Raw genomic sequence first — 27,276 nt, forward strand, 5'->3', positions numbered from 1 at the left:
AATATCTAGGTGATTATTAATTAAATGCCATTACGTTGTTATCACTATTATGAAGATTGATATCATAATATGTATATTGGTGTGTAGAGACTTTTCAACGTTTGTGTCTAGCTTACAATGATTGTACTGAAACAGTTGCAAAAATGTAAATATTGCGTAATTATTGCCTTACGTTTTATTTCTTACAGTAAAATATTTTTCCATGGATGTGACGTGATACTAAATAAACATTGAAACAAAATAATATACCGTAAAATTATTCCGTAATTAACCGAATAGTTATTGTATAATATACACTCCATCAAACGTTAACACGTGTAAAATGTATAATAACCGTAACTTGGATTTACGATGACTTGGCGGTTGTTAAGATCAAATATTTGTAACAACAACTATAGAGTCGAGCTTTCGGGTTATGTAACATAAAACAGACGAATTACATTATTTTTATTTTTCACAATTCAAGTAATATAATTTATATCAATGAAAACTTTTTAAAACGTCAACAACTAAGCGTAAATTGAATGCCAAAAAAAATAATTTACAAATGTTGTTATTCTTTATGTAATAAAATACCTAACATTTAAAAACTACCATGAACTGACTAGCTATATTTTTTATGAAATAAAAAACTAGTTATTTTAGATGTTACAACTTTATGTGAAAATTTTAAAATCGGAAGCGGCGGTAGCTCTAGCAAGAGGATATCGTTATGTTAGAATAGAGCTTTGAGAGAGAAACAAAGGCCACAGAAGTTTCAGCATAGTTTTTTTAATACCCTTTGAGTAAGATTAAACTTAATATAAAGATCCTATTAAATTTCAGAATATGTGTACATATATTTTTTTACGTGTATTCAATAAAACGGCCAAGACATGTGTCTGTTGAATTATTTTAATGAGTTTCATGGTCAGTTAGATGTCCTGATTGCAATAGTAACTCATATAGATACTACGGATACATAACTAATATGCTTTACTCTAGCAGAAATATCCTCTATGCATTTGCATATGCATGAAAATTGTAAGATTAATTCTTATTAATTATGATACCGGCAGTATAAACATGTTAACATTATTACCTCGAATACTAGTGATTAAACTAAACACTTTTTGAAAATTTACAAATGCTGATACATGTCTGATTAATGATTTTTTAATCGAAATCATCCTCATTGCATCAGGAGATCAAAAAGTTTCTAATTTAGACAAGAAAATGTAATGTTTTATTTCTAACTAGTTAAATATTTTTGATCAATTGATATAAAGAATAAAATTACAGAACGAATAAGAAAGATCTGATGACTTTGATACGGCTATAAGACAAATATATTTAAGCAAATTAAAGATTCATAGCGAGTGTTTGAGGGTTAGAATAAATCTGTATCGAAATCGGTCCCGTCATTTTTTTTAATGGATTGGAATATTCAACTGCGACCCCAAACAATTTAGTATTTATTGATATAAACCGGTGTGCTTGTGTTTAGATAGAATAATAAGTATTCATATTCCTAAATTTCTTTTACTTAAATGATTCTGCATTTGTTTAGTTTCGTTACGGTTTTCCGTTAGTTTATTCTATAAACATATTTTGATAAGATACGTCGTAGTTGGAAGATATTTAAAAACAGATACAACAGACAAATACAACGATGACATTACTATGAAAGATTTAATTGCCAGTTAAATGGTCGATATAATTCCTTTTCCGCAATTCCGGTGTGAATGAAGCCATAGCTTAGCAAAATCATCGTTTCCGCGTTTGACACATCCCGCGACCTAGAAATTGATTTCAAACATATTTATCTGGAAGAACCATTATGAGCCAGTTAACAGGAACATCAAAGTGATGAACCGTTATGTTTCAATTTGAGATTGTAAGATCACAATATAAAATTAGAATAACAAAACCAAAATTAAAAAACTTGTATACAAAACGTTCATGTCAAACTTTACCCAAAACATTGGAATTGAGTTAAATGAAACGTCATAAGAGATAATTTGTTCTATTTATTATTTGACTTTCTAATTGAGCAAGATCCCAAAAACCCTCGAACTTACTAATTTGCTGATGGACAAAACATTAAACTTAAACGTATACAATATACGTTTCTGCTGACTTATATCGACAGTCTATTCTCAGGTACCAGGTGCTACAAGAAAAAATTGTACTCACTTTACTTAGCCGGAGGTCAGATTTTTAAGTATGTTGTAGGAGATATTGTTAATAATTTCAAATAGATACCACAAGACACCTTCTGTTGACAGAATTTTTACCAGAAACTAAATATCGACAACAAGAAATCACAAATATTCTTATGATTTTACCATTATTCTCCAATCGTTTGGACAATTAGATGACAATAAATATTTTAATTATTATTAAAAGCTTTCATTGAACAAATTACAAGATAATTTTAATGAAAATGTATCAAAAAGGCACTTAATTATCATGCGTGCTAGCTGGGTGGATGAATGCCTGATGGATATTTGTCCCCTAGTATTGGACGGCAACTTCTAAATAGCCTCCTAAGAAATTACATTTAAAAAGCCTCTTAATATTAAATTTGGAAAACAAGTAAGAGACTGTAAGTAAGACTGTGTTTTTGTTGTCGATATTTAAAGTGTCTGGTAAAAATCCTGCCAACGGAAGGTGTCTGGCAGTATCAATTTGAAATGATTTGCAATATTTCCTATAATATAGGTAAAATTCAAACGATAAGTAAAATAAGTACAGTTTTTCCTTGCTTGTAGCATCTGATACCAGAGAATTGGCCCTGGGTGTAAGCTAGCAGATATGTTTACCTCTACTGTAGACATTTATTTTAACCTATTATAAATGTTTTGTCCTTTAGAAAATAGGTAAGGTTTGGCGACCCTGGGATCTTGGACTGTAAGCTTAATTTTTTGTTGATAACAATTAAGTTCTTGTGAGTATTTGACGGATACTGGAGTTGATGCGCTATGATGTGTTTATGTCACATACTCGTACAGATGCATTTACATATTTTTTGCTATACGTTCTACAAAGGTTTAAATTGGACAATAACATATACTTTTGTTAATGCTATGAAGTAACAGGTATTTTAATAATACATACATACACAATAGTAAAAAATGTTTGTTAAGTCAGAAAAACCAATTAGTAAATATCGAGCCACCCGTATATAAAAAAGGAACTATTTGTAGCCGTTTCGACAGATAATAATATAAATACAATTTCAACGTTAAATTTTCAGAATGACAAATGAAATCATTTTTGAATTATAAATTATTTACAGTGAATGTTTAAATAAAAATATTATAAAATAAGAAACCATGTAATTTGAACTATTTTCGTGATAATCGTGATATAAAATGTATATGTGACAACGTCTTCGCTCTTTTTATTTTCAAAAGAGAAAAAGTATAATAAGTTTTCATAAATTAGAAGGCAGACGTTAAAATTCTTCGAGTTATATTTCTGTGAGATGAATTGACGCCTATAAAGAGCTATAAGTCATTGTGAATCGTCTGAAGATTGCGACATTCTTTTCTATTGTATGAGTCCACATTATCATTTTTTGTAGATGTGATGTCTGCTTTGATAAATATGACTGTACTCACTATATATATTTCTATATATGTATAAATGTTGTTATATACGAAAAATTTATTTAAAGGGAAATCAATTGGTTAGAATATTACTCTTTTTAGCACTCGAAATGATTAACGAGTTGCTAAAACACTTAGTCTCGTAAACTTTCGACCACAGACAATGCAACAGGGCCGAAACTTAAAGCAAGGTAAGTATTACCTGTTTTAATATTCTACTTGTAATCATGAAACGTGAGAGTCTGAGAGTTAAAAATAAAGCTATTTTTTATTCGAATTTATTCTTAGAAAAATAATTGAGAGTTTGTCTTTACAAAACCAAAATAATTATAATACAAAAAAAATCTTAGTGAAAGGATTAGGCAATTAAATTGTATAACCGTATAGGATAAAATTACTCTGGTAATATATAGACGACAATTATTTATTATTTAAAAGAAGGAAATATTTATAGAATTATAAAGTAAAAAAAAAATCAATATATAAAATATTATCCTAGCTACAGCAAAGTGAGCAATAATATATTTTAACCAAACTTAACTACATGAACATTTTTTATTAAATTCCATGTTATATGTGATTTCTCTAGTTCATTAAAATTGTTTTTTTCGAAGTTTATTTCGAAAAACGTATATATATATTTATATTATGTGTTTGCACGAAAAACGTATATACACATCAACACAATATTTACATTATGTGTTTACAGTATAATTACGTTTCAGGTGTTACGAAGATCATGGGGGTTACATTGTAAGCAGTCATAGTAATAATTAATTCATATTTATATAAAATTTATTTTTATTTGCGTATGAATGTTTAGTGGCTGAGTATGTTACAGTTTAATGATAGAAATTAAAGCTACCGGTTAATGGTTAATCCATATCGAGTTTGGATTGTCTGATTATGAATGATTAATATGAATGTCCTATGAAGTTTTCAAACATATTGTGTTTTTTAATATCTTACATAATATGACAGGAATTATTGTATGTATCTTTAAGTTGTGATTTTTTATGTTTGATTTTATGGTAATTACACAACTGTTACAGACTTTCATTTAGTTTTTAATAGCGAAAATTGAAATACAAACTTAGGATAACGAGTTTATTATATCAGGCGATATATTGCATTAAAATTAAGAATTCGTACACCATCTAAAAACTACTTATTATTATTGATTTCTTAAAAATAAAAATTATTTTATTTAAATATTCATAAACTATGATTCATAACTATAGGTAGTTAAATAATAAATATTATTTTAAGTTAAGGATTTTCAATAATCCATTAAGAAAATTCTTACTTTCTTATTAAACTAAAACCTTTCTGTAAATATCCGAAGTATAAGGATTATGTACCAGCAGATATTTTTTATATCTTTATTTTATAGCTGTGATGCTAATTTGTTAATTTATCCCCGTAAAAGATATTAAAATGTGGAAGGTTAACGGGATAAATGAGTGTGTGCAAGGTGTACTTTAATTGTTTGCAATGTACGTGTGTGTTACGTACTTTACGACGGCGCGTGTTGCTACACCTGGCCCCAGGTTGTATTCTTTAAAGCTGTATGCTTATCTTTAACGACCGGTTTGCAAATTTAACCGTTAATAAATGTACATATGTAAATATAACGGTTGTTTATTTGATTGATTGATGTTGAACTCTTTATTATCATTTACGTATTTTGAAATGCTATAGAATGTAATATAATCAAAGTATAACTTACCATCCTCCCTGTCTTGTTAACGTGAATCCGAACCTGGCTTCTCGATCCACGGAGACTCTAATGCCAATGATGCCCAGCCCCTGCGGCGATACGACCTGCCCCCGCATCACCGACACTCGACTGTACATCACACCGATATTAGTTGGAGCCGAGCATAGCACAGCCGTCCGGCGATATGATTCTTACGGTTCATATAACACGAATAGATATACTATTTTTAATATGTTTAAATGAAATGATTTAGCTTATTATTATGTGATTATATTATAACATACTCTTTTATCGCTGTAATCTTATAACATTGACATACATACCATACCTTATAAAAGTTTTAGTCACTAATTCTTGCACGATAAAACTAATAAAGCGGCAACTACGGACTACATTTTATTGATGTGTAGTTCATTTTCATTTATATTTATTCGTGATCTCAACGTGTTACATGAACTAAAAACAGTGAATTAAATTTAATTAATATAAAATATAAGAAACAATGTGTAACTAGGTACTGTTTGAATCATATCGCCGTGTGGGTAACCTCAATACATTTAATATTGAGATAAAGTGCTATTGCGTTTAACTTGCAATGAAATCTGTGAGAGGGAAGTATGAAAATAAAAATCGAAAAATAAAATAAGAAGTCTTTTAGCATTGCACATTCTCTGTTTAGGTTTAGCTAAGTATAGTAAAAATTTCCGTTTACATATAAATAAGTTATAAATGTATGTACTCGGAAAAGTTACTATCTCTATAGGTATGTATGTATAATGCATGTAACAGCTGCCACACAGATAATTCGTTGTTATAAGGATCTTAGTGTTTCATGACAGTTTCCATTTTAGGACACACGAAATTGGTGCATTAAAAATATGCAAAATTTATAAAAAACAATTTAATTTACTACATTATAAAATATTAAACATATTTGTTTTAAAGAAATGTAATCAATTAGGTATGTATCTATAGTAACGACTGACCGTTTTCAAATTCAGATCGAATAAACTCCACTTTAACATATCATGTAAAAATAACTTTTCTAAATTATTTAATTGTGTTTATTCTTATCGTAAATTGGTAGTTTAATAATTTTTCGAAATTTTTTTTGGAAAACAGATTTCGTAAATTTCACTTACTGAGATTTTATTCAGTTATCATATATTATATTCTAAATTAGGATTTAGTAAATTTTAATAAAATGTTGCAACTACCTTTTACAGGAGTAGACTCAGACGTATTCTGACACATGACAGATAAGATTATTCATTATTATCAATTAATTATTTGTCAAAATAATTGTTCCACTTTCTAAATAAATATTCACAGATCATCATTACTTTAACGAAATAATAAAAATGTAGTATTTTCATGTTGATTTAATTATTCCAAAAGTTCTGTTGCTTTTATTCTGTGATTTCAATTATTCGACTTCGATTCGCTCGTCTACCTCAATAAAGCATATGTGGTAAAATCTTTTTTTGAAGGAAAACGAACCAAATTATTTTTGGGACTGGCTTTATGTAGAACCACACTTTGAGGGAAGCCCGAAGGCTTTAAAGCAGGAGCTCATGTAAAACATTATATATGCCAGATTCAGTTCATTCGCAATAGTAATGAAGTTGTCATTGCTTTTTTTTAATTCGAAACAGTTGTTAAGGAACAATTTACGTGAAATACTAAATGTATATATTAGTACAAAGTTACTAAGAACAGGTTAGCTGTAAACAAAATAACAAAAAGGTAAAGATGATAATTTTTATGGATTTATGAATTTCCTATACCCATTTTAATAAATGTAATAAAAATATAAAACTATAATAAATTATAATTTGCTTTTGGAAAAGAATAATGTGTCAGATCCACTACTATCACTAACAGTGAAAAAACAGTTAAAGACAAATAATACGATAGAAAACCTTATTTTTGACAATGTGTACAAAATATTTTTCTTTATAAGAATATTTGGTCTAAGATCCAGATATAAAACGGCCTTCGCGAAGATGCTTATTTGATGAAACATATTTTATATTAAATTGTATATGTCAACAATTATATTGCATATGGGTTACCTAATAAATTTCTGTCCAGGATATGACTAATTAATAAATAAAAAAGATTTTTTTTTTAATATTCACCGGTTTGACTATTAAACAATTTCATACCTATCGAAAATTTGAACCTCATAGAATATGCAAACGTTAGGTTACCTTTTCTTTGCAAGTCATAACTCTCGAGTTGCCAGATGTAAACAGGTAAATTGATAGTTGCATTTTGCACCGGTCTGTTAATTTAATAAAATTTAAATGAAAATATAGATAACTTCATTATGAACACGTTGGCATAGGGTTGCCTGTGAAAAATCAGTCCTGAAATACGGTTGTAAAATTTTAAAAAGTGAAATATTGCCGGCGCGAGTGAATATGTGCGACTGAGAGGTCCCAACCAACCGTCCCATGCGATAGAAAAGGAAAGAACATAACAGCTCCTTAAAGTCCTTGTTTATTAAGTAGTATATTGTAGTGGAATTTTACTGAAAATTATTTAATCATGAAAAAAATATAAAGTTGTATCAGCTAAGATAATTTTAAAAATTCAATTGTTATGTTGCTACTGTATAATCTGTACAAAAATTACCGGATTCTTCATTATTTTATTCAAAACGGTAACTTTTTGTAACACGATAACCTACAAATGCAATCGACGCAAATTAAAAAGTTTATAAATTCATAGATCAAACATTTTTATTCAATTAATTTGACTTTAAGGAGCTGCTATGTTCTCTCCTTTTCTGTCTCAGGGGACGGTTGGTTGAGGCCTCTCTGTCGCACATATTCACTCGCGGCAATATTTCACTTTTCAAAATTCGACAATCCTAATTCAGGACAAATTTTTCGCAGGCAACCCTATACCAACGTGTTCATAATGAAGTTATCTCTATTTTTATTTAAATTTAATTAAATTATGAGATCGTTGCAAAATGCAACTAGCAATTTACCTGTTTACCTGGCAACCCGACAGTTATGACTGGAAAAGAATAGGCTACCTAACGTTTGCATATTCTATGAGCTTCATATTTTCGATAGATATGGAAATTGTTTAATAGTCAAACCGGTGGAATATTAAAAAAAAATCTTTTTTCGATTATTAATTACTCATATCCTGGACAGAAATTTATTAGGCAAGCCATACGCAATATAATTATTGACATATTAAACTGAATATAAAAATATTTCATCAAATAAGCATCTCGGTGAAGGTCGTTTTATATTGGGATCCTATGCTAATTATATCGTTCAATTTCACCACCCTGTCTAAATCTTTTCTTCTAAACATTATTTTGTTTACTTGTACATAAATGTTGTATTGATAGCGAAGTGTTTCAAATCATTATTCTATATAAAAATGTATTTCTCAATATGTTGCTATGCAAAATTTCAATTTTATTATTTCTAAGAAATCACCAACGTATCAATGGTTTTATAAATATAAAATGAACTGATAAAAATTAATGGAAAAATGATTATAACCTTTAATGGAAATATTGAATGAGTTACCTGAAAACATAGTTATGATCATCATAAAAACATCTTAGAGTATACTTTTTACAATGTTACTTATAAAATATATACTTACGGCGTCCTCACAGTTCTTGATATTTTGTTCCTATACCTAAAGAAAGCACTTAAAAATATAAATCTTTTTCGGAATGTTCTTCTATTTTGATTTATAAGAAATATTTGATATAGTCCATATGATATGAAATGACAATTTGCTTAAATTTTATTTCCAATGACTATAGTATGCATGTTTTATATTGTTCATCTATTTAATAACATTAAATGTAATACAGTTTTATGTTAAAAGTATAATATATATTTATTGCACCAATTTCAATGTGTACTTCTTATAACAAATGTAATCTATTACCGGTATATGAAAGCAATGGTAGTAATGTACAGTGTCGACAAGGCTGCAATAATTTCGCTGCCAAAGTATTTTCACATGTCGTGTTTTGATTAGTTACAGGTTCAGGGTCTAAACACATAAAGAGCTTGGGCAAAGGGTAAGGGTTTGGTTAACAGATGATAGACGCAGACAAAGGGTAAGGAACACATAAAAGGGTAAGTTTATTTGAAGCTAATTTGCGTGTTCGCTAAATTTTAGCTCTGAAGACGTTATTTTTCGCGTCTTAATACGTATTTTTTACAACCCGACGTTTTACGGAATGTGTTTTAACGTTTTGCGTGAAAGCGTAAATGATTTTCCTAAATTTTATAGTAACAAAAGTAAGTATATTATAGTATATATGTGAGCTATATTAGAAGCACAGTAGACGAGTACAAATATTACAAAAACACAATTGTGAATGCGACAAATCATATTTCAAATTAAATTTATGTACACTTCTGCCAGCAATATAATAAATAGTAAAACAGGTTTGTCGCAACCACAAGCAACATGTAAGACAGACATACAGATGTTACATACACATAGAGAATGAAACGAATACAGACAAAGGATTAAACAAAAATTGAAAAGCGTTAGTATCGCCGTTCGCGTGCCAGTTAGTAGACAGGCGGCGGGCGTCGGCATCACACATATATGCAGGAGTTGCAACAAAAGGGAATAGGTTAACATATACTGAACACTGAGGGGCGAGGGCGGGCTGACTGACACTTACCATGGTGTAAAGGAATTCCAGAACTCGCTAGGAGTGGCGGACACACGGCGGCACAGGGACACAGAAAGACAGGACAGATTACTACACAGATACCTACATCCCTCAGTGCAACCCCACCCCGATATGCAATCGGTGCGGCCGATTGCGATCGTCTACGCTGGTTACCTTGCGTTTTAACACTTGCTTTAATGATTGATTTAAAATAACTTTCATATGTTGTTGTTAATCGAAAAATGAAAGCCCGTTTGCATTACAACACCACCACTATATAGAATTTAAATTTTTTAGAATGCAGGTTGCACCAAGCTGTTGATCACTATTTACTCAACAAAAATACATGCTGGATGGTGAATGTGAATATCTTTTACTTACAAGTTTATTTAGGCTTAATGAAACAAATGCCAGAACGCAATATAACCCTTCCAGACTTTCCAACACAAATAAAATAGTTAAGCGGCTCGTGTTTTAATGCAAACAAACTTTTGAGGCGCTTTTGCATATAAAGCGAGGTGGGTTGTCTACTTTATTTATTCAGTTTTGCTTTGTCTTCTATTGTTATTGAATGTGATTGTATAAATTTATCTTAGACTTTATCTCTTGTTCTATTCCGTATTGAAATCAATAATGAGAAAAAAGGAGGAATCTTTTGACGACTAATATTCGACTGACTCAGATCATGAGAGAAACCTATGAATGAACGTATTAACTTAGTAAAACGAGAATAGGATCTTATAATTGCTGTCATTGTTAAAAGTCTATCATAATTTGAGTCAATTTAGATGGATCTAATTAAAATATAGACCATTAGCTTCACGAAAGACAAACAAAACTGTTCGAAAGCTTTTGAGCGCTCAATAGACTGGTTATTATATTCATTTTAGTATTTTAATAAGACGCTTTTTTTGTTAGACAAACAGGTAGGGTAAGACACACACAAGGGATAAACATTAGACAATACACAACACATCGGATCTGGTGTGAAAACATAACGATTAAAAAAAAGTTAAAACTTCGTTTTTTTTTTGAAATCCATGCTGGGATTACAAATAACTAATAAAATAATTTTGTTTAGATAAAAAAATAGGAAAATCAAAACACTTCCACCAGATGTGAAAAACTAATATATAACATATTTCATATAAAATTAAAACCACACCAAATCCTAGGAGGGGCGCAGGAAGATGAAAAGGATTTAAGGGTAGGTGTGCTATTTCCTTAATACAAGATGTCATTAGAGGTTTTGTTTCATTTTCACGGATTTACATTGTATGGCAATGATATTACAGAGCTACTAATATCGTTAAGTGCAAAATATTACTTATAACTGTGCAAAACCGACAGGGTAATCTTACAGTTCCTAACTAACAGGTAAAAGATATTGCAGCAGAAATTGAAATAACCTGAATCAATATCGGCAATATCTTTCACACATGAAGTGATTTGGTGTTAACAATGCCTATTTTCGCATAAAAACTGAGTTCACTTACCTTTCAGAATATTCGTCCATGTGCGCGTAACTCTGTACTGAGTTTTCTTCAATAAGAAATTTGACACGTTGATAGAAGGAAGCTGTGACGGATGGAGGCTGCTTACGAAGTAATACTTCAACAGGATCATTGGAAGCTAAGCACATAATGTGCTCAGAACATTCTGGGCGGCTGCAGCATTCAGAGTCCGAGCAGTCCGTCATGCCATCTTCAAAATGGTAGGTCGATTGTCATATGCAGGTTTGTACTACTAATGCTGGCACTTCGGTAAGTCTGACAATTCTTAAAGATTATAACTGAAATGGTACCTTCGTCATTGTCTTCATTGTCGTTGCAGGATAGTTCCAACTCAATAGAACAATCTGTGCCAGCCCAGCCATCTGCACAGGAACATCGGTAGACTCCTTCCTCCAGTAGGCATTGGCCGTGTCGAGAGCATCCGTTTGGACAACCGGCTACACATTGTGATAAGCAATTAGGACATTTTGAGAAAAAAATTGCTATGTTCATGATATCTTAAGCCTTAATACTAATATTATTTCGTTTGAGGACCCTTTCACTATTAAGGTATTGTACAAAAAACAAAAACTATTCATAGGATTCATAAATTTTAATAGTCACAATACTTACGCAGTGTACAATGTTTACTATTCCAACCTTGTGTGCAAACACAAGTACCGTTCTTGCATTGACCATGTTCATGACAGCGAATATCGCATGGTCGTTGGTCACACAATGAACCGGTCCACCCATCATCACAACGACATACTCCTTCAGCACAAACACCGTGAGGTCCGCAATCCAACGAGCATACCACTGTAAGTATGGAATGTATATTATATAATGTATTGTTTTTTTACTACATTTAATTTGAGTCTCATTACCTTGAGAACAATCGTCGCCTGTATACAAGGGATCACAAACACATCTTCCAGCATCTAAGTCGTACACGCCTCTTTGAGAACATGCTGGCAGACAACGTTGTACACGAGCATCGCGTTCAGTACAAGCTGCTCCACGCCAACCAGCGCGACAGACGCATCGACCGCGAACACAAGATCCATGACCACCACACGTTGGATCCAAGCAATCCTCTTTAATTAAAAATGAGATTGGATATTCTCTGATACATTATGCAAAAAAAATTGGGTCACATTAAATATTGATACCTTCATCACATTTTGCTCCTTTCCATCCTGCTTTACATTGACATTGGCCTGCTATGCATTGCCCCCGACCAGAACAATCTGCTGGTTCACAATCGTGAGCCGGTACATCACATTCAGCTCCTTTCCATCCCTCAGAACAATGACAAATCCCGCCAGCGTAGGCACCGTGTCCAGAACACAGAACAGGACATACACCTTAAAGAATAATAGTAAAATTTGTAACGTTTTCATTTTGAGATTTGAGACTTTAAATTTGGTATAAGTTTTGATAATTAAACTTACTTTTTGAACAATCGTGACCTTCAAAACCATCCATACATTCACATTTTCCTAAATAGCAAGAACCGTGACCAGAACAGTCATCAGGGCAAGAGTTTGTCACCCCTTCAGCTTCTGAGACAATCATTTCAACGTGGTGTGGCTGAAGTTCGTCATTATATATCGATATGAACCATCTACCAGTATCAAGATATTGAATAATACTGACATTAACCCTCATATCTGTAGATCTCTTGATTATCGTGTGGTTCCATCTATCAAATGGGCTAAATGTACTAAACAATGACTCAAAGCCGTTAAAAACATGATCATGTGGGTCTGATTCGTGTAGACTTCTTCTTTTTCGTAGTCTGTGATCAACTCTACCACCACGGATAAATTCAACAAAATCGTATTGGGTTACACTAGGAGCAACGTTTCTTCTACCATAGACAGCGAAATTAGCTCCCCAAGGAACGGTGAAGTTAAGACTGACGAACGCCGGTTGTTTGTTACGAAATTCAGAACTCCAAAACTGATAAGCAGGTATTGTAACACTGTGTAATTCATCAAATTCTCTAAGTTCTAAAGCAGGAGTCCAAGGAGGTGGAGCTGCTTGTTGCGCTTGCTGTGGTATTACTGCAGATTCAAGTGCAGCCTCCGCAGTTGTTGACCAGCCTCCCAATGATGATGTTGATATAGATTCTGTAAAAGTGTAAGAATTATTAGAAAAGTTTTAGTTTTAATAATAAATAGATCTAGATAGAACTCTTTTACTCATTATTACATACCGTCCGATGGTGAGGATGTCGAAAGAGCGTCTCTAACACCGTGAGAATGGGTCACTGCCTTTACGTCTTGTACCAGAATACAGTTTGAATTGTCTATATTACTTTTAATTGACGATAATGCTAAAAAAATAAATATATATTATAAATAAAAAAATTCGTTTCTATTTTCGTATAAAAAGGTATTACATCATACAAATTTGTTAAAAGATGTTATCACGCAATCCGTGGTAGAAAAAAGTCAAAATGAAACGTTATTGTTGAATCAAAAGTGCATCGATCTTTTTTGAGTGACGTTCAATAGAAGATACAATGGTAAATGTCATTCAAGAATGTGACGTTTGTGGAGTGCATCTATGAGTAAGTGTCGTGACATCCCACCGACTTCTAATTAACCGAGACATGGTCGAGGCGCATTTCGTGGCTGTGTGACGAAGCAATTGGTTACGGTGCAACGGCCCAGAAGAACACAGGAACGTTGGTGGCTCAAAAGCACCCAATCATTTCTTGATACCGTGTTTTCTACTATCTATTCATTATGTGACTGTTACTAATGACCGAAAACCATGTAAATCAATTTAATAATATAATTTTTACGGCTTTAAAGTAACAGGAGCACGAGTTCTTATACCACATTATTTTTTAACTAGAGATTGGAGACAGATAGATAAATTACAGAACTGTTCAACCATAAAATAAATTTATCAATACCCGGAATTCTATACAGTATTTTAAAATTGTTTGATCTTTGGTTTTAGATTTTAATTACCCACATTTTACTTAAAACTATTTTGAAAACAATGAACTCTAAACAAAAACAAAAAAAAAACAAGCTTTTTGTTTTGTAATCTAAGATATACACATATCTTTTCATTCGTTTTATGAATTCTACCGAGTAAGGTAGTGACGCGCCATTGAAGATGCAATGTTTATTTTGTTTTGGAGCGTGCACAGGCAAGGATCTGGTTACATTGGCTCAAATAAAAGCCATATGTCAATCGTCATAAGATTTAATTGACGTAACGCGAGCCGGAATTGGACTAATTGCCTCACATTTAGGTTTGATTATTGGTCCACAATTTGTTGATGGATATACAAGTAAATAGCCGGATGTTTTAGGTAATTTATAGGTTCGAGTAAATACACATTTAGGGGTAAAGAAAGTGGGAAATATTAGGCCATCCCTATTTAAATATATCTTGTGACAACAAAGAAAATTTTAATCCTCAATATAAAATGTAGTGATAAGTTTATCATTCTATTAAAACGCCTCCATTATCAAACATGAGATCTGTTTGAATAATATATTAGACTGTATCTTCTGTTATTTACTTTAAAGTATCGATTTTAATAAAGTTACTGCTAATTAGCTTATTATCATCGAGTCTTGACAGTTTAAAAGATGCAGTGGGAGATAAGCATCACGATGCGTTGACGCCATTTGGTCATTTGACTTGTGAATTGGACAATTTAACTGGGTTGGGGTCGATACTAAGCGACAATAACTTTTATCGCTACAACAATCTGGGTATAAATCAGTAATTTATATTCATGGGCCAAGAGTGGGAAGTCATATTGATTTTTAAATCCAACGCTGCAGAATTCAGATAAGCTGCAATTGTTATGCATATGGGTCGAATTGAAACTGTTCATATACTTTAATTAAAAGAAATTCGAAAGCCGTTCCTTAAACATTAAAAAAAAAAACATGGAAGAGCAAAAATAACTTTTTGTTTATCCTGAAAATACTCTAACATATAATAAATGGTGCTTATTTTCTGAATAAAAGCTAATAAACAACATTGAATTGAACGTAAACAAGCGCAGATGACGTAATTTCCGCCCACAAAAATGATATATCGATATGTGGTAAGTTTCGTCTCTTCCCAATGATCCCTCGTAAAATATATAAATTTTTGCAACAGAACGACGTCAAGGAAATAGAGGGTCGTTGAATATGTCTGAGCGATGCACGGACGATTGTGTGCAGATGGACAATGTTTGCTATCTGTAGTATTTTTCGAGTTAATACAATTTATTGTAATACGATTCAGCATAGATTGCATCGTGCAAGGGGGAGAAAACTCGTTTGATGGAGTCCCTGGGGACAAGGCGCGCCGTCGCACTGACTCGGTATTAGTCACGTGATAAATCTTCTGTTCCGTGTGCGTCAAACTATCTCTTTCTATTATATGAACTAGTCTATCATCGTGTCCCTTTTTAGTGTAAATATGATACACATTCGTGGAGGGTCGAGGCCTCGTTTGCCCTATTTTAAGAAGTGCGGACAAGAACAAATTTATCTCCGCTGAGTGCAAATTTAATATTTTTATAAAAAGTTTTGTAACATGACTACGGGTTTTAATTATATTTTGAAACATATTTTATTAACATTACTTTGAACATGCTTTAAACAAAGTTTTTTTTAATATGAAATGAAGTGGTGTACCTAATAATAGTTCAGATAACTTAAAGTATTAAACAGAAACGAAAAAAATATTAGTATTTTAGTTTAAGCACATAGAAGTGCACCAGTAAATAATACAACGGAAACTAATAAGAGAGGTCAGATAACAATGTTGTGTTCCATTGTATTTATGTATTTTGCAATATTTAATATTGTTGCCATGTGTTGCATATGTCGCCAATACTGTAGTTACAGTTAAAGGCTAGGATACTCTTACGCTTAAATAATGTTAGGGGTCTTTAAAATTTCAATTACATTAAAAAGTTGACAAAGCTATATTCGTACCCATTCATCGTGCTTGGACGTAATGAAGGGTGCAACAGATGGTTTACATTTTTTCATTACACCGGCAGAACTACTGTACACCAAGAGATTTATGTCGGATTAAGCTACGGAATGCTTTTTATTCGCTACATATCCGGAACGCCGGGAGGCGTGTTCGACAAATATTTTTATTGTGTTCTTCGTCTAAATTATTATTTGAAAGCCGGATAAGATTTATGAATAGCTTTAATTTTTTGTTTTATTAAGCCTGGTTTTTAGTTTATGAAATTGTTGGGGAACTTATTTGATATCCATTCGATATTGAAGTTTTAAATTTAAAGGAACAATTTACTGTCGATCGGGAACGTTAATTATCATAATTTGGGTAGTTGAATAAAGTTTAGTCGTATAATGAAATTGTTAATTTTTTTCAGTTAAGTTTTTATGCATAATCTAAGATGGTTATGATGTAGTCGTTAGCATTTTCATGTGGCTTAAGTATTTAAAAATGAAATATATGAAATTGCCACTTTATATTTTAATCAAATGGACGGATTAAGCAAGATTTGGGAGATAGCCGTCTGTCTAAATCCTATAAATTAGAAAATCCAATGTCATAAAAGTAACGTTCACTACGTACTATGTAATGGGTTCGGTGTATTCCTTTGATATCTTTACATCACCAATATCAAGAAAAATCTAAACGTTGTGATTCAAAAGGGATAAGTTATTTAATTAAAAATACTTGTATCATTAAAAAAAATTGGTGCCGACGCATCAATATGCGACACGTTCCTTATCTCTTATCCCCACAATTTAATGCCTATCTAAATGAGAAGAGATCAAGTACGATAACTTCTTTAACATATAGAGCCGGTTCATTTCTACGAGAAAAGAAAACTTCCATTCAACTATTCAACTACCTGTATCTATAAAGTAATCGATAAGTAAGTCGACTTTGTTATTCATTAAACACAACACTAGAGAATGGATTTCACTTAGCTAAAGTAATTAAATTGTGAAATAAATTATTAATGCTGGAACTTGTCCTAGTTTTAAAATAATGTTAATTGCATTTTTTCGCAGTTACGTATAAGTGGAGTAAGTAAATGGAGTAGCTAAATTAAATTGATGATTCTTTCTATTCAATTAATGTGATAGAAGCGGTAAGTGCTATAGTGAATGTTTTTAGATTGTTTTAAGGTAAAAAAAATGCTAAAATTACTTACAAACACGTCAATGCAAAGTTATCAGCAAAGAAAAAACATTTTGTTGTCAAAATAAAGGAAATACTTAGTTGTTTATACTATTTAAAGCTGGTTTATTATTTTATATAAAATAATCTTAAACATTTTGTCGATATAAATAATATTGATTGATTGAAACAATATTACAGACGATGAACGATCCAAATATATTGAATAAATGAGAGGAATCAATGATATATTACGCGGTATTTTATGATATAAATGACAAGTTTCGAGCTGAATTGTTTCGTATATCATGCAATAGATTTTATATCCATTTGATATGCTGCTTACATAAGCACTTCTCAAAATCACTTCTTAAAATAGGGCAAATAAGTATATACTTATTTTGCTGCTTGATTGTATTCAGGAAGAGTTTTATGATGAGACCCTGTGTATTTTTGGGTCACCTATGCTTTAATAGCAAACAGAAAGAGGGAAAAAAAATATGTTTCGTCATTATCATAAAACGCTTGGTCATATATATTATTATTATAGTAAAATGTATTTCTATCTTAAGTATAAATCAAAGTTTAATGTACATTAAATATATAATATGACAAGAAACAGTTTTGATTGAAACTCCATCGTAGGGATGGATGCAAGAAAAAACTAGGTTAAATGTAGTTATCTCACTGCTGGCGGTTGGATCTTCTTTGATGCTATTTTTGCGATCTCTTAAATGTGTCTGCGGTATAAAATTTTATTGTAAGAACTTGCGGGCGGTAGATTGAATAACGTTCAAAAATAACAAAACCGTTTCCCATCGTCACATTAAAAACGTCGCTTGTATTACATTTTATTCATTTTGTTTATTATTTCAGCTCCGTTTTTGTTCCACAAAATTTATTAAGTACGAAAATTTTTATCTCTACGTTCAATTTCGTTATTTGTCACCGCGTGTCACACACCAAATAATAAAGGGATTATCTCAAACGTGCCAACGTTTTTGTTTACATTTTTCAGTGTTGTTTTAAAACGTATTAGCGTTAATAAATAAGACTGATATCATAATTATACAGTAAAAGCTACTTGTATACAAGAATAGGCTAAAAGTTAAAAAACATTTCTTGATTTTAAAAATGTCATGGTTAATCGTAAAACTAAAATAAATTTTGAAAAAATATGATTAGTCGCAACGGATATAAGCAGAGATTGCCATTGGATGATATATCAGTAGTAAAATTATACGAGACGTAGAGGCAAGCATAATTTATAACAACGTTAACACGGGAGCGGGCCTGAGGCACGCACCACGCTGCCTCAGGTTAGACGCATCATTTATATTTTTCTGATGTTTGTTTATTTTTTATATCCCTCTGTGAACTACGGCTGCGAGATCCAAACAAAGAATGATTAAAGCCTAATGGACGATGCCTGTTTTCCGTGCGAAAGCTATGTTTGATGTTTTCATTTGCATTCGACGTCGGATCTTAGTATTTTAAAATTTAAAATTTTACGATAAGCCAGTTTTTAATATCGCCTTCAAGAAATGATTTAGGAAAAGAAGCAGACATAGCAGTATTTATTTGTTGCAGATTGTCAGAGTGCCGCAAGGCGAAACGTTATATAATCCGCCATTTCTTTTGGATAAATTTCCAATCAGAAAAGATTAAATCTGTCCCTTATTGGAGTAAAGCCGCCCCGCGGGGCATACTCACTCGGTTTTTAATGAAAATACAACTGGATACGACTTGAATCAATATGAGTTCTAGTACATAATATATACGCAATGTGCAAAAATAAACTCTTGTTTATTTTGATGTATATGTCTGCATACTTGCAGGTTTACTAGTGATTCAAATAAATACGTTCTGACACACTTCAAAAGTATATTAAATGTAAATTGTACGACATGATATTGTTAAAAACTTTTTGTTAGAAAATTGTTGTTTTTATAACAAAGGTTCAAAGACTAATTTTCCTTAATTTAACTTAACATGTTTACAACAAACTTATTTTATTTCCATTATAACGACAATAGCAAAAAAAAATTTATTTTAATAGAGTAATCAAATTAAGTATTACCTTACTAACAATATTGCATTAAAAAATATATACATATTTTATTACTTGGTATCGAAGCGTCATGGCAAAGCGCTGTAAAATAAATTTCAGTATAACAATTCCTTACTGTCTTTATTGAAACAAAGGTTCGTTTTATGCATATTAAAAAAAAAAGTTTATATATAAAGAACACATTTGATTTCCAATTAAACATAAATTAAAGTCTGTTAAATTAGGAATGTTGCCAATGCGAGCGTGTTAAAGTGAAGAGCGCTTGTACAATTTTGTTTAATTGTCACTCACGACCCTACATTTCATTAATGACATCATTGAATTTTGAATGACATGTAAATACTAAAACGATTTATTGTTTATGATGTTTGTTAAAAATGTACTAATTATATTTGCCAAATGTTTATTACAACGATTCGAATTATATGCATATTATATATATAGCTATAATTTCAGTACGATTTTTTGTATTCTTAATAAACTTTGACCATGTCATATAGCTGATCGTTTACATTAAAGCTGTCGGTGTTAAGTACAAACGATTTTTATGTTATACATGTCATAGTTTAATTATAAATAACTGATTGTATGTCTGTGAACTTATGTGTTTGTTGTTGTTTCTCAATCACACAAGAAAGTGTGTATGTATTAGGAATGAGGAATAACTTTTACGTTCACGTAGTTATACTGCTGGCACAACACATAGATTTTCTTGAGTCATAAATCTCCAAAATTATGATGCTTCGAACACGCAAGCTAAGCTACGCTTAATGTCTAAACATATGTATGATACCATATTCATTGAACAAAAATATATGAGAGTATTTAAATCATAAGTTAACATGTTAAGAAATGAATAATGTTCATGTTTAGAAGGAATCTGCATTCCGAGCTAGTTAATAAAATAGTATCCTAACGATTCTGACTTCCCGCTGGGGTTTTATGTTGAAATATTAGAAATATTATATTGTGTTTTGTTTTAACGATCCCTTCTATTGACAAATGGTTATAAGTTGTTAGTGTTCCATATATTATTAAATGAAATACGATATGGCCTTGTTAACCCTAACGTAGTTAACATGACATTACATTAAAAATTGTTTTGTGTCACATTCTCTGTAGAAGAAAAAATATAATAGTCAAACCTTGTTTTATTATAATTGGTCTTTAGATTTCATGTATGGTTGGAGAATCTTACGTTTTAAGTGTTATTATAAGGAAATAGATATCATTTAAAACTTTAAGACATGTCTTTCCATTAAATAAATAAAGTTTTTATACTTAGGTCATCGTTTTACAATAGAACAGACTTATATTGAAATACTAGACGATGAAAGAAATTGGAACATTGGTTATTTTCGTTATTTCATTTAATTGTCCTTTTTAATATACTCGCGTCAAAAAGAAGTAATATATTCTTCAACCAAACAGACACAGTTATATATGCACTTTATTTCTATTTCTGTGCAATAATCGTCCCGTTTTGTTCTATCCAATCATAGCGACCTCATAATTATGTGTCACATTCTAATTAACTTTTCACATCGACGCATCGTATGACTGAACACTGCACTCATAACGTTTCATTTAACGACTTCATAACTAATCATTGACTTCTATACATTATTCGTTATTAGGCAAACATTTCATCAGTTGCTACCAATCACTGATGTTACAATCAGTTACAAATTATATACGGACGATAAATTTTTGATTGATATTAATAAAAATTTAAGTTATCATTACTAGTATAATATAATAAATCAATGAATTTTATATTAAATTATAACAGTAAAAAATACGTAGCTTACCTATAAAGTAGGCTAGCATGGCCGCAAGAATGACACACAGGCAAATCATGGCTATGGCTAGACATTTCCATGTGCATCGGTGTTGACATCGCTTGTCTATATGGAATCTTGAAGGCGAGTACATTGGAACAGGGCTCGGTTGGCTGGCTCGCAAAGGAAACCCTGGCATCACCAGGGGCTGGTTTGCCAGCTGACAGTGGCCCAGAGTACCACCACCCATTCCGCTTGTCATACCAGTTCCACCCATTCTGTGAAAAAAATATATTATGAAAATGAGATCAAAACATTTCGCGAGTATTCATTTAAATGAAACTAATATTTTTCGGATTACTACGCGTATTTTATTATTATAATAACTACATACTCCCGATCTTTCGGTTACTTTGCAGCAACAACAACAATTTTATTATGAAAAAAAAAAAATTTAACTGTAAAAAATTGTTTACAATTTTTTTTGTGGTAGGAGTACTTTGTTCATTCCTATTATGACCAAAATATTAAAATTAATTATTATTAGATTCATTAAGTTGAATGAATATAATAATTTAAGATACATGTTTGTGAATATCAAATCCCAAATAAGCATTGTTAATAGTGATTTAAAAATGGTTTAATTTTACCCTTCGTGTTTAGAAGACCTTAATAAGAAATTCCCTATAGCTATAGCAGGTACAATCTACCTGTTACTGGTTATGTTATATATAACATCTGTTGCATAAATCTGTGTTCCACACCATATGGTCGTTTTAGCCAAACAAAACGTATCATTAACTGGGATGTGAGACAAAAAATATAATCGAGCATTTGAAGATGTCCGCCTCGTAGAACATTAATCAATTATCTCAAAATGCTGTCACGACTAAATTTCAAAGCCGGTTAAAGCATATGGTGTCCAACGTATTTTCCAACTGACGCAATTATAAAGAACTAAAGAATTAAGTTATAAAATAAAAAGCAGAAATAATTGGTCCAGGTTTAAAAAGAATGGAGAGGGACTCTCAAAGACTTTGAAAAGCTCTTTACTGTAATTTTCGAGACACATGCGGAGTGCAGACTTATTAAGTCATGAGCAGAAATCTGTCTTAATTGTGTACAAAAATTGTACTAATTGAAATTTTGTTTTATTTCCAAAACTTAAATATTTAATTCATAATTATCTCAAACTTCAATTTATATGACTGAAATATGTTTATTAAAAGTTGTAAGAATAATTTTCTGTTTGCCAAATGTAGCTATAAACAAAATTGATTTCATTTTATAAATAGTTATTAGCTTTTTTGTGCCGTTGTAATCTACATGGGTACTATTATTGCTATGAGCGCATCATTTCCGCGCGTTACTAAAATGAGGCAAACATTTTTTTATGTTATATAAATATGTGGGAAAATAGAATGTTTTAAGATGTGATTTGTAATGCTAAATTCAATTATAGACTATCAATGATTAAAGTTTATAATCAGCAATTAGAGAGTAAAATGAAGTAGAAAAGACAATTAACGAAGCTGACGACAAGGAATGTTCTAGAATACCGCGATATTTCACGTCGCGGAGGGACGGCTGTTCGTTAGGATTTTGACAGACTCTTGTCGTGAGTGAGCTCTTAATGAAGCGGTAAATAATGAGGTGTTGTGCAGCTAGAGAACCGCGACTAATTAACGTGAGAGCTAGCTGTTTATACAACTAAATTATATACAAATACTTGTATTACGATCCTTAGCCTTTACAATACAATAAATAAAAATGTCATTCGCGAGATAGTTAACACCGTAAAGGTTTTTTGTCAATAGGAAAAGGTATGTAAGGAAAAAAATAGGTTGTTGTTGTCTCGGCAGGTAGAAGACTCGTTAGACATCCATGCTTCTTCACAATCGCACAGTTTTTATCGTTGTAATCGCACGACTAGCGGTAACTTCTAGTTTTGAAGTGGTCTGGACGACCTCTAACTCGGAAACCAGATAAAACAAAAAGAGAAAAATGCAGGCACGGGCCGTGAGAAACCGTCTCGTCTTTGGCCGCTTCGTACCGTCCATTTATCTTGCACAGTCGTGCTGGAATGGACCGACAGCGATGTGCTTTTATTGCATCGTGCCCTTAAATATAGGTTGAGACTGCCGTATAGGCCGTATAGTTAGAGTTTATACTTTTTTGGGACAATAATATACACCTTTTTATTATTCAAAAAGTTTTTACATATAGTCATAGCAACGTTATTTTGATTAAAAATAATTTCAAGTTTGAATGTCGGCTTTAAAATAAATCATTATTACGTATACAACCTCTAAATATAATACTTAATTCATAATTGTGAATAGACTAAATTACAGAGTGCAAGAACGTCCACATTCTTATAATACTGTAATGAGTAGCTACAAGAATTGAATGGGAACATTAATAACCGAGAGATTGGCGAGTTATATTGAATGGTGATTGCAGTCTTTGATTGTTGATATTAATCCATTGTATTAGTCTTCCGGTAGATGTTGTGTTCTTGTGACTAATTATATGGAGAGTGTGACTTACAAGTTGTTTTTAGTAATGAAAACGCAGAATAAACTGAGTTTAAACAAAGGGAATTCATAAATGGTAAGTATATCGATCGTCGTGAATTTGTAAGTGGATTGTGAACCCGTCCCCTACTTCCCCCACCCGTTGCAAGTCACTGGTGTAAATTCAAGAAAGCCCCTCAATTTAAAACGAAATGTGTAACAATGGCGTTGCCCTGTTCCGCTAATTTCCGCCCTCGGCATTACCGAACGAAACAAAAAAAAAACTCTACGGCCAACGGGCACAAAATAGCAGATTTAGGAAAAGACTTGAAAATTTTCAAGTTTTTAAATCACATCATTATAATAAGTGTCAATCATCAGCAAAAATAAACGTCTCATTACTACCATATATTTGAAATATAAGACTATTTGTTAAATACATTTATCTAATTTTTATAATCTTTCTAACATGTGGTTGCCAGACGGAATATTTGAAGTTTGACGTAACACTTGAAAACCGGTGCGGCTCGATAGAAATTGTTTTAAAACAAGATAAAAGTTATCGAATTAATAAATATCAAAAGTAAAAATAGTATGCTTGGTAGGTGGTGTTACTGAGAGCACGCCCATGGATTTAATTAAAAACATTTGTCAAAATGGCTCTCCAATTAGGAATTCCATTCATTAAATGAATAGTAATAAAAATTATAAAATATTGTTGGCTATTTATCTAACATATGTTTGTTTCAAAATACAGTGGGATTACTCAATCAAATATGAAGTTGTGAGAGCTCAGTGTAGGTAATGGGTTTGGATATTCGTAATTCATGCTTGATATCAAGATGCAGCCCCGGGAATCATTGAACTCGGTTCTCTTATTAATAACTCTTATAGCGCTATGTTTGTTTTAGTCGCCTCGGGTACGGTTAGGTAATGCTGAAGTTGATTCATGAATGGGCGAGGGTTCGTACTTCGTGCCTAGCGAACGTCACGCCGGAATATATTTAGCAAACACAATTTTCTTGGAAATATAAGTTGCAACGGAAGCTCTATGAATTATTGCTTGACGCAGATATATTAAAATAATTCGGAATATCTAATTAAGTAACAGAACGTATTCAGAGATAGTTACATACAAATAAAATTCATTCCACAGTATAAGGATGTTATAAATTTTAATCTTGTTTTATTCCAAGATGCATTTAGTAGTATATAAATATGCTTAAACTAATCGGACTCAAAGCACAGACACATATAATATAAAATATATGTAAGTTATTGTAATCTTAATGCCCTTAGTATATAACTTACAAATGGATGGAGGTGATATTGAATACCCAGCCAATTACAGCTCGGTCGTATACCGAAAGGACACGCAAGTAAATAATCGTGCTCACGCGCAGAAACCCGCTGGTGATAAACAATTTTCCATTAGCTAACCGTCGAACCAAGAAGGGAGAACGCTTCCAATTTCCATTCCTATCGGAAATCCCGTATGCGACGGTGATAACCTTTTATTACGAAGTTGTCTCTTTGAAGTTATATATATATTATGTTAATGCAAAATGAATGCAAATTTAGTACGGCAATAGATTTAACAAGAATAGCGTGTTCGAGGAGATGGCTTACAACTTGAACAGTAAGATTTCGTTAAAATATTGTAATAGTATCGGATTCACCAGGCGAACTTTACCATTGTTAGTTGGAAATAAAAAAGAGCAACTGCTTTTTTAAATTCTAAAGTAATACGAAATTTTATTTGAGATAAGCATCGACGCCTCGATTCAGTGCGAAACGCAAGTCTTACTTAAACGGTTGCTATTGTTCAGTGGAACGGAAAAATGGTTTCGCTAGCGAATCCCCGGCCGATCGTATTTCACCCTGGGTTCAATATTATTTCGGCCGCGGCACAAAGAAACGGATGGCCCGTGCCGACGCCGCGGGCTCCTCTCGTATCCTTCAACAATATTGTCCTCCTCCCTGCCTTGAGTTACACTGTAAATATTTTTCGGCGGTTGTCTGATTGAAAAATTTTATCTCATCTCACCCCCATACCAAATATCAAATAGAATTTATATCTTTCCTGATAAAGGTAACTTTATTTTAGTAAAATACATTTTTATTAAACGAAAATAGAATCCGCACTTTGAAAATAATAAATAAGAAATATGTATGCCGGTTTGTTTAAGTCCCATCTTATAGTTGGAGTTTTAGAAAATTGAGCAGTAAAATTTTATAACCCATATATAATTACTTGACATTTAAAATGAAAGCCGTATTAAAATAAAAATGCCGTAATGTGCAATAGCATGAAACATATAACTTATATAAGTTTGAATTAAATATTTTGTTATTCAAGTACCTAGGGACGCTCGATTCACTATGATAGAAATAAAATTTTAAATGTTCATTTTAATATTTATGAGAATAAGTAATGAAGCAATAATAATAAATTACGTATCTAAATATAAGGAAACGATGCGAAATTTTATGGTTGCAGTACATTAGCTCATTCTACAGTATTCAACCCCCTTTTGAATTAAAATAGATTGAAAATTTCTTTCATCTGTATTTCCCCACACACAATTCATGGTGCGTGAAATTTATTAAAGGACAATTCATTGCTTAATATTTTATCAATTAAACACGGTTGGTTTCGATAACGGTTTTACATCATGGTATTTGTACCCCCGTTTTGTATTAGTAACTTTATAAAAAATGTTTTTTTGATATATTGTTACAAGTGATGTTTTAATGAAATAAATAGTTTACCTTAAGTAACTTAATAAATTCTTTAAAGTTTTCTTTATTGTCTACTGTAAGTATCAGAGATCTAAGTGAAAACAAATAAGTACCACACATCGTTCTATGGTTCACTTACGCTCACAGATGACAGGGTATTGGGTCATAGGTTCCTTAATAAAGACAGAATTGATTTCGTATTATTGGTACTTACACATATTATACACACACACAGAGATAACCTCTAACCATTGTGAATTGAAATAGATTGGCAAGGTCTTCATATCTTATAAAATTAAATAGATGCATGATTAAAGTTTTAAATGAAAATATTAGATACTTTATACATGAGTATGCGTAAAAGCTGATGCATTAAAAAATAGCGGCTTATATTTAGGTGTTAGTAAAAAAAATGAAAGCAATCTCTCAATAAATAACGCTAAAGTTTTGATGTAATACATGCGACTACATTAAAAATAATGAAAAATATTACTTGAATAAACCTGTATTAAAAGCACCCCATTCAGTTAGTTTTATT

At 31.6% G+C, this 27,276-nt stretch overlaps 1 protein-coding gene across 1 annotated transcript in view; it reads right to left on the minus strand.

The window, feature by feature from the left end:
- The window catches only part of LOC116766179 (teneurin-a), a 48,865-nt gene that overhangs the window by 8,254 nt on the left and 13,335 nt on the right, over window positions 1–27,276 (minus strand). The window contains 9 exon segments of the mRNA XM_061522766.1: window positions 5,323–5,442; window positions 11,488–11,695; window positions 11,796–11,942; window positions 12,118–12,303; window positions 12,372–12,581; window positions 12,657–12,851; window positions 12,939–13,619; window positions 13,706–13,825; window positions 21,511–21,758. Of these exon segments, the coding sequence (XP_061378750.1) occupies window positions 5,323–5,442; window positions 11,488–11,695; window positions 11,796–11,942; window positions 12,118–12,303; window positions 12,372–12,581; window positions 12,657–12,851; window positions 12,939–13,619; window positions 13,706–13,825; window positions 21,511–21,758 (2,115 nt within the window).

The sequence above is a fragment of the Danaus plexippus genome, chromosome 15 (assembly GCF_018135715.1).
Source record: "Danaus plexippus chromosome 15, MEX_DaPlex, whole genome shotgun sequence".
NCBI classification, from domain to species: Eukaryota; Metazoa; Arthropoda; class Insecta; order Lepidoptera; family Nymphalidae; genus Danaus; species Danaus plexippus.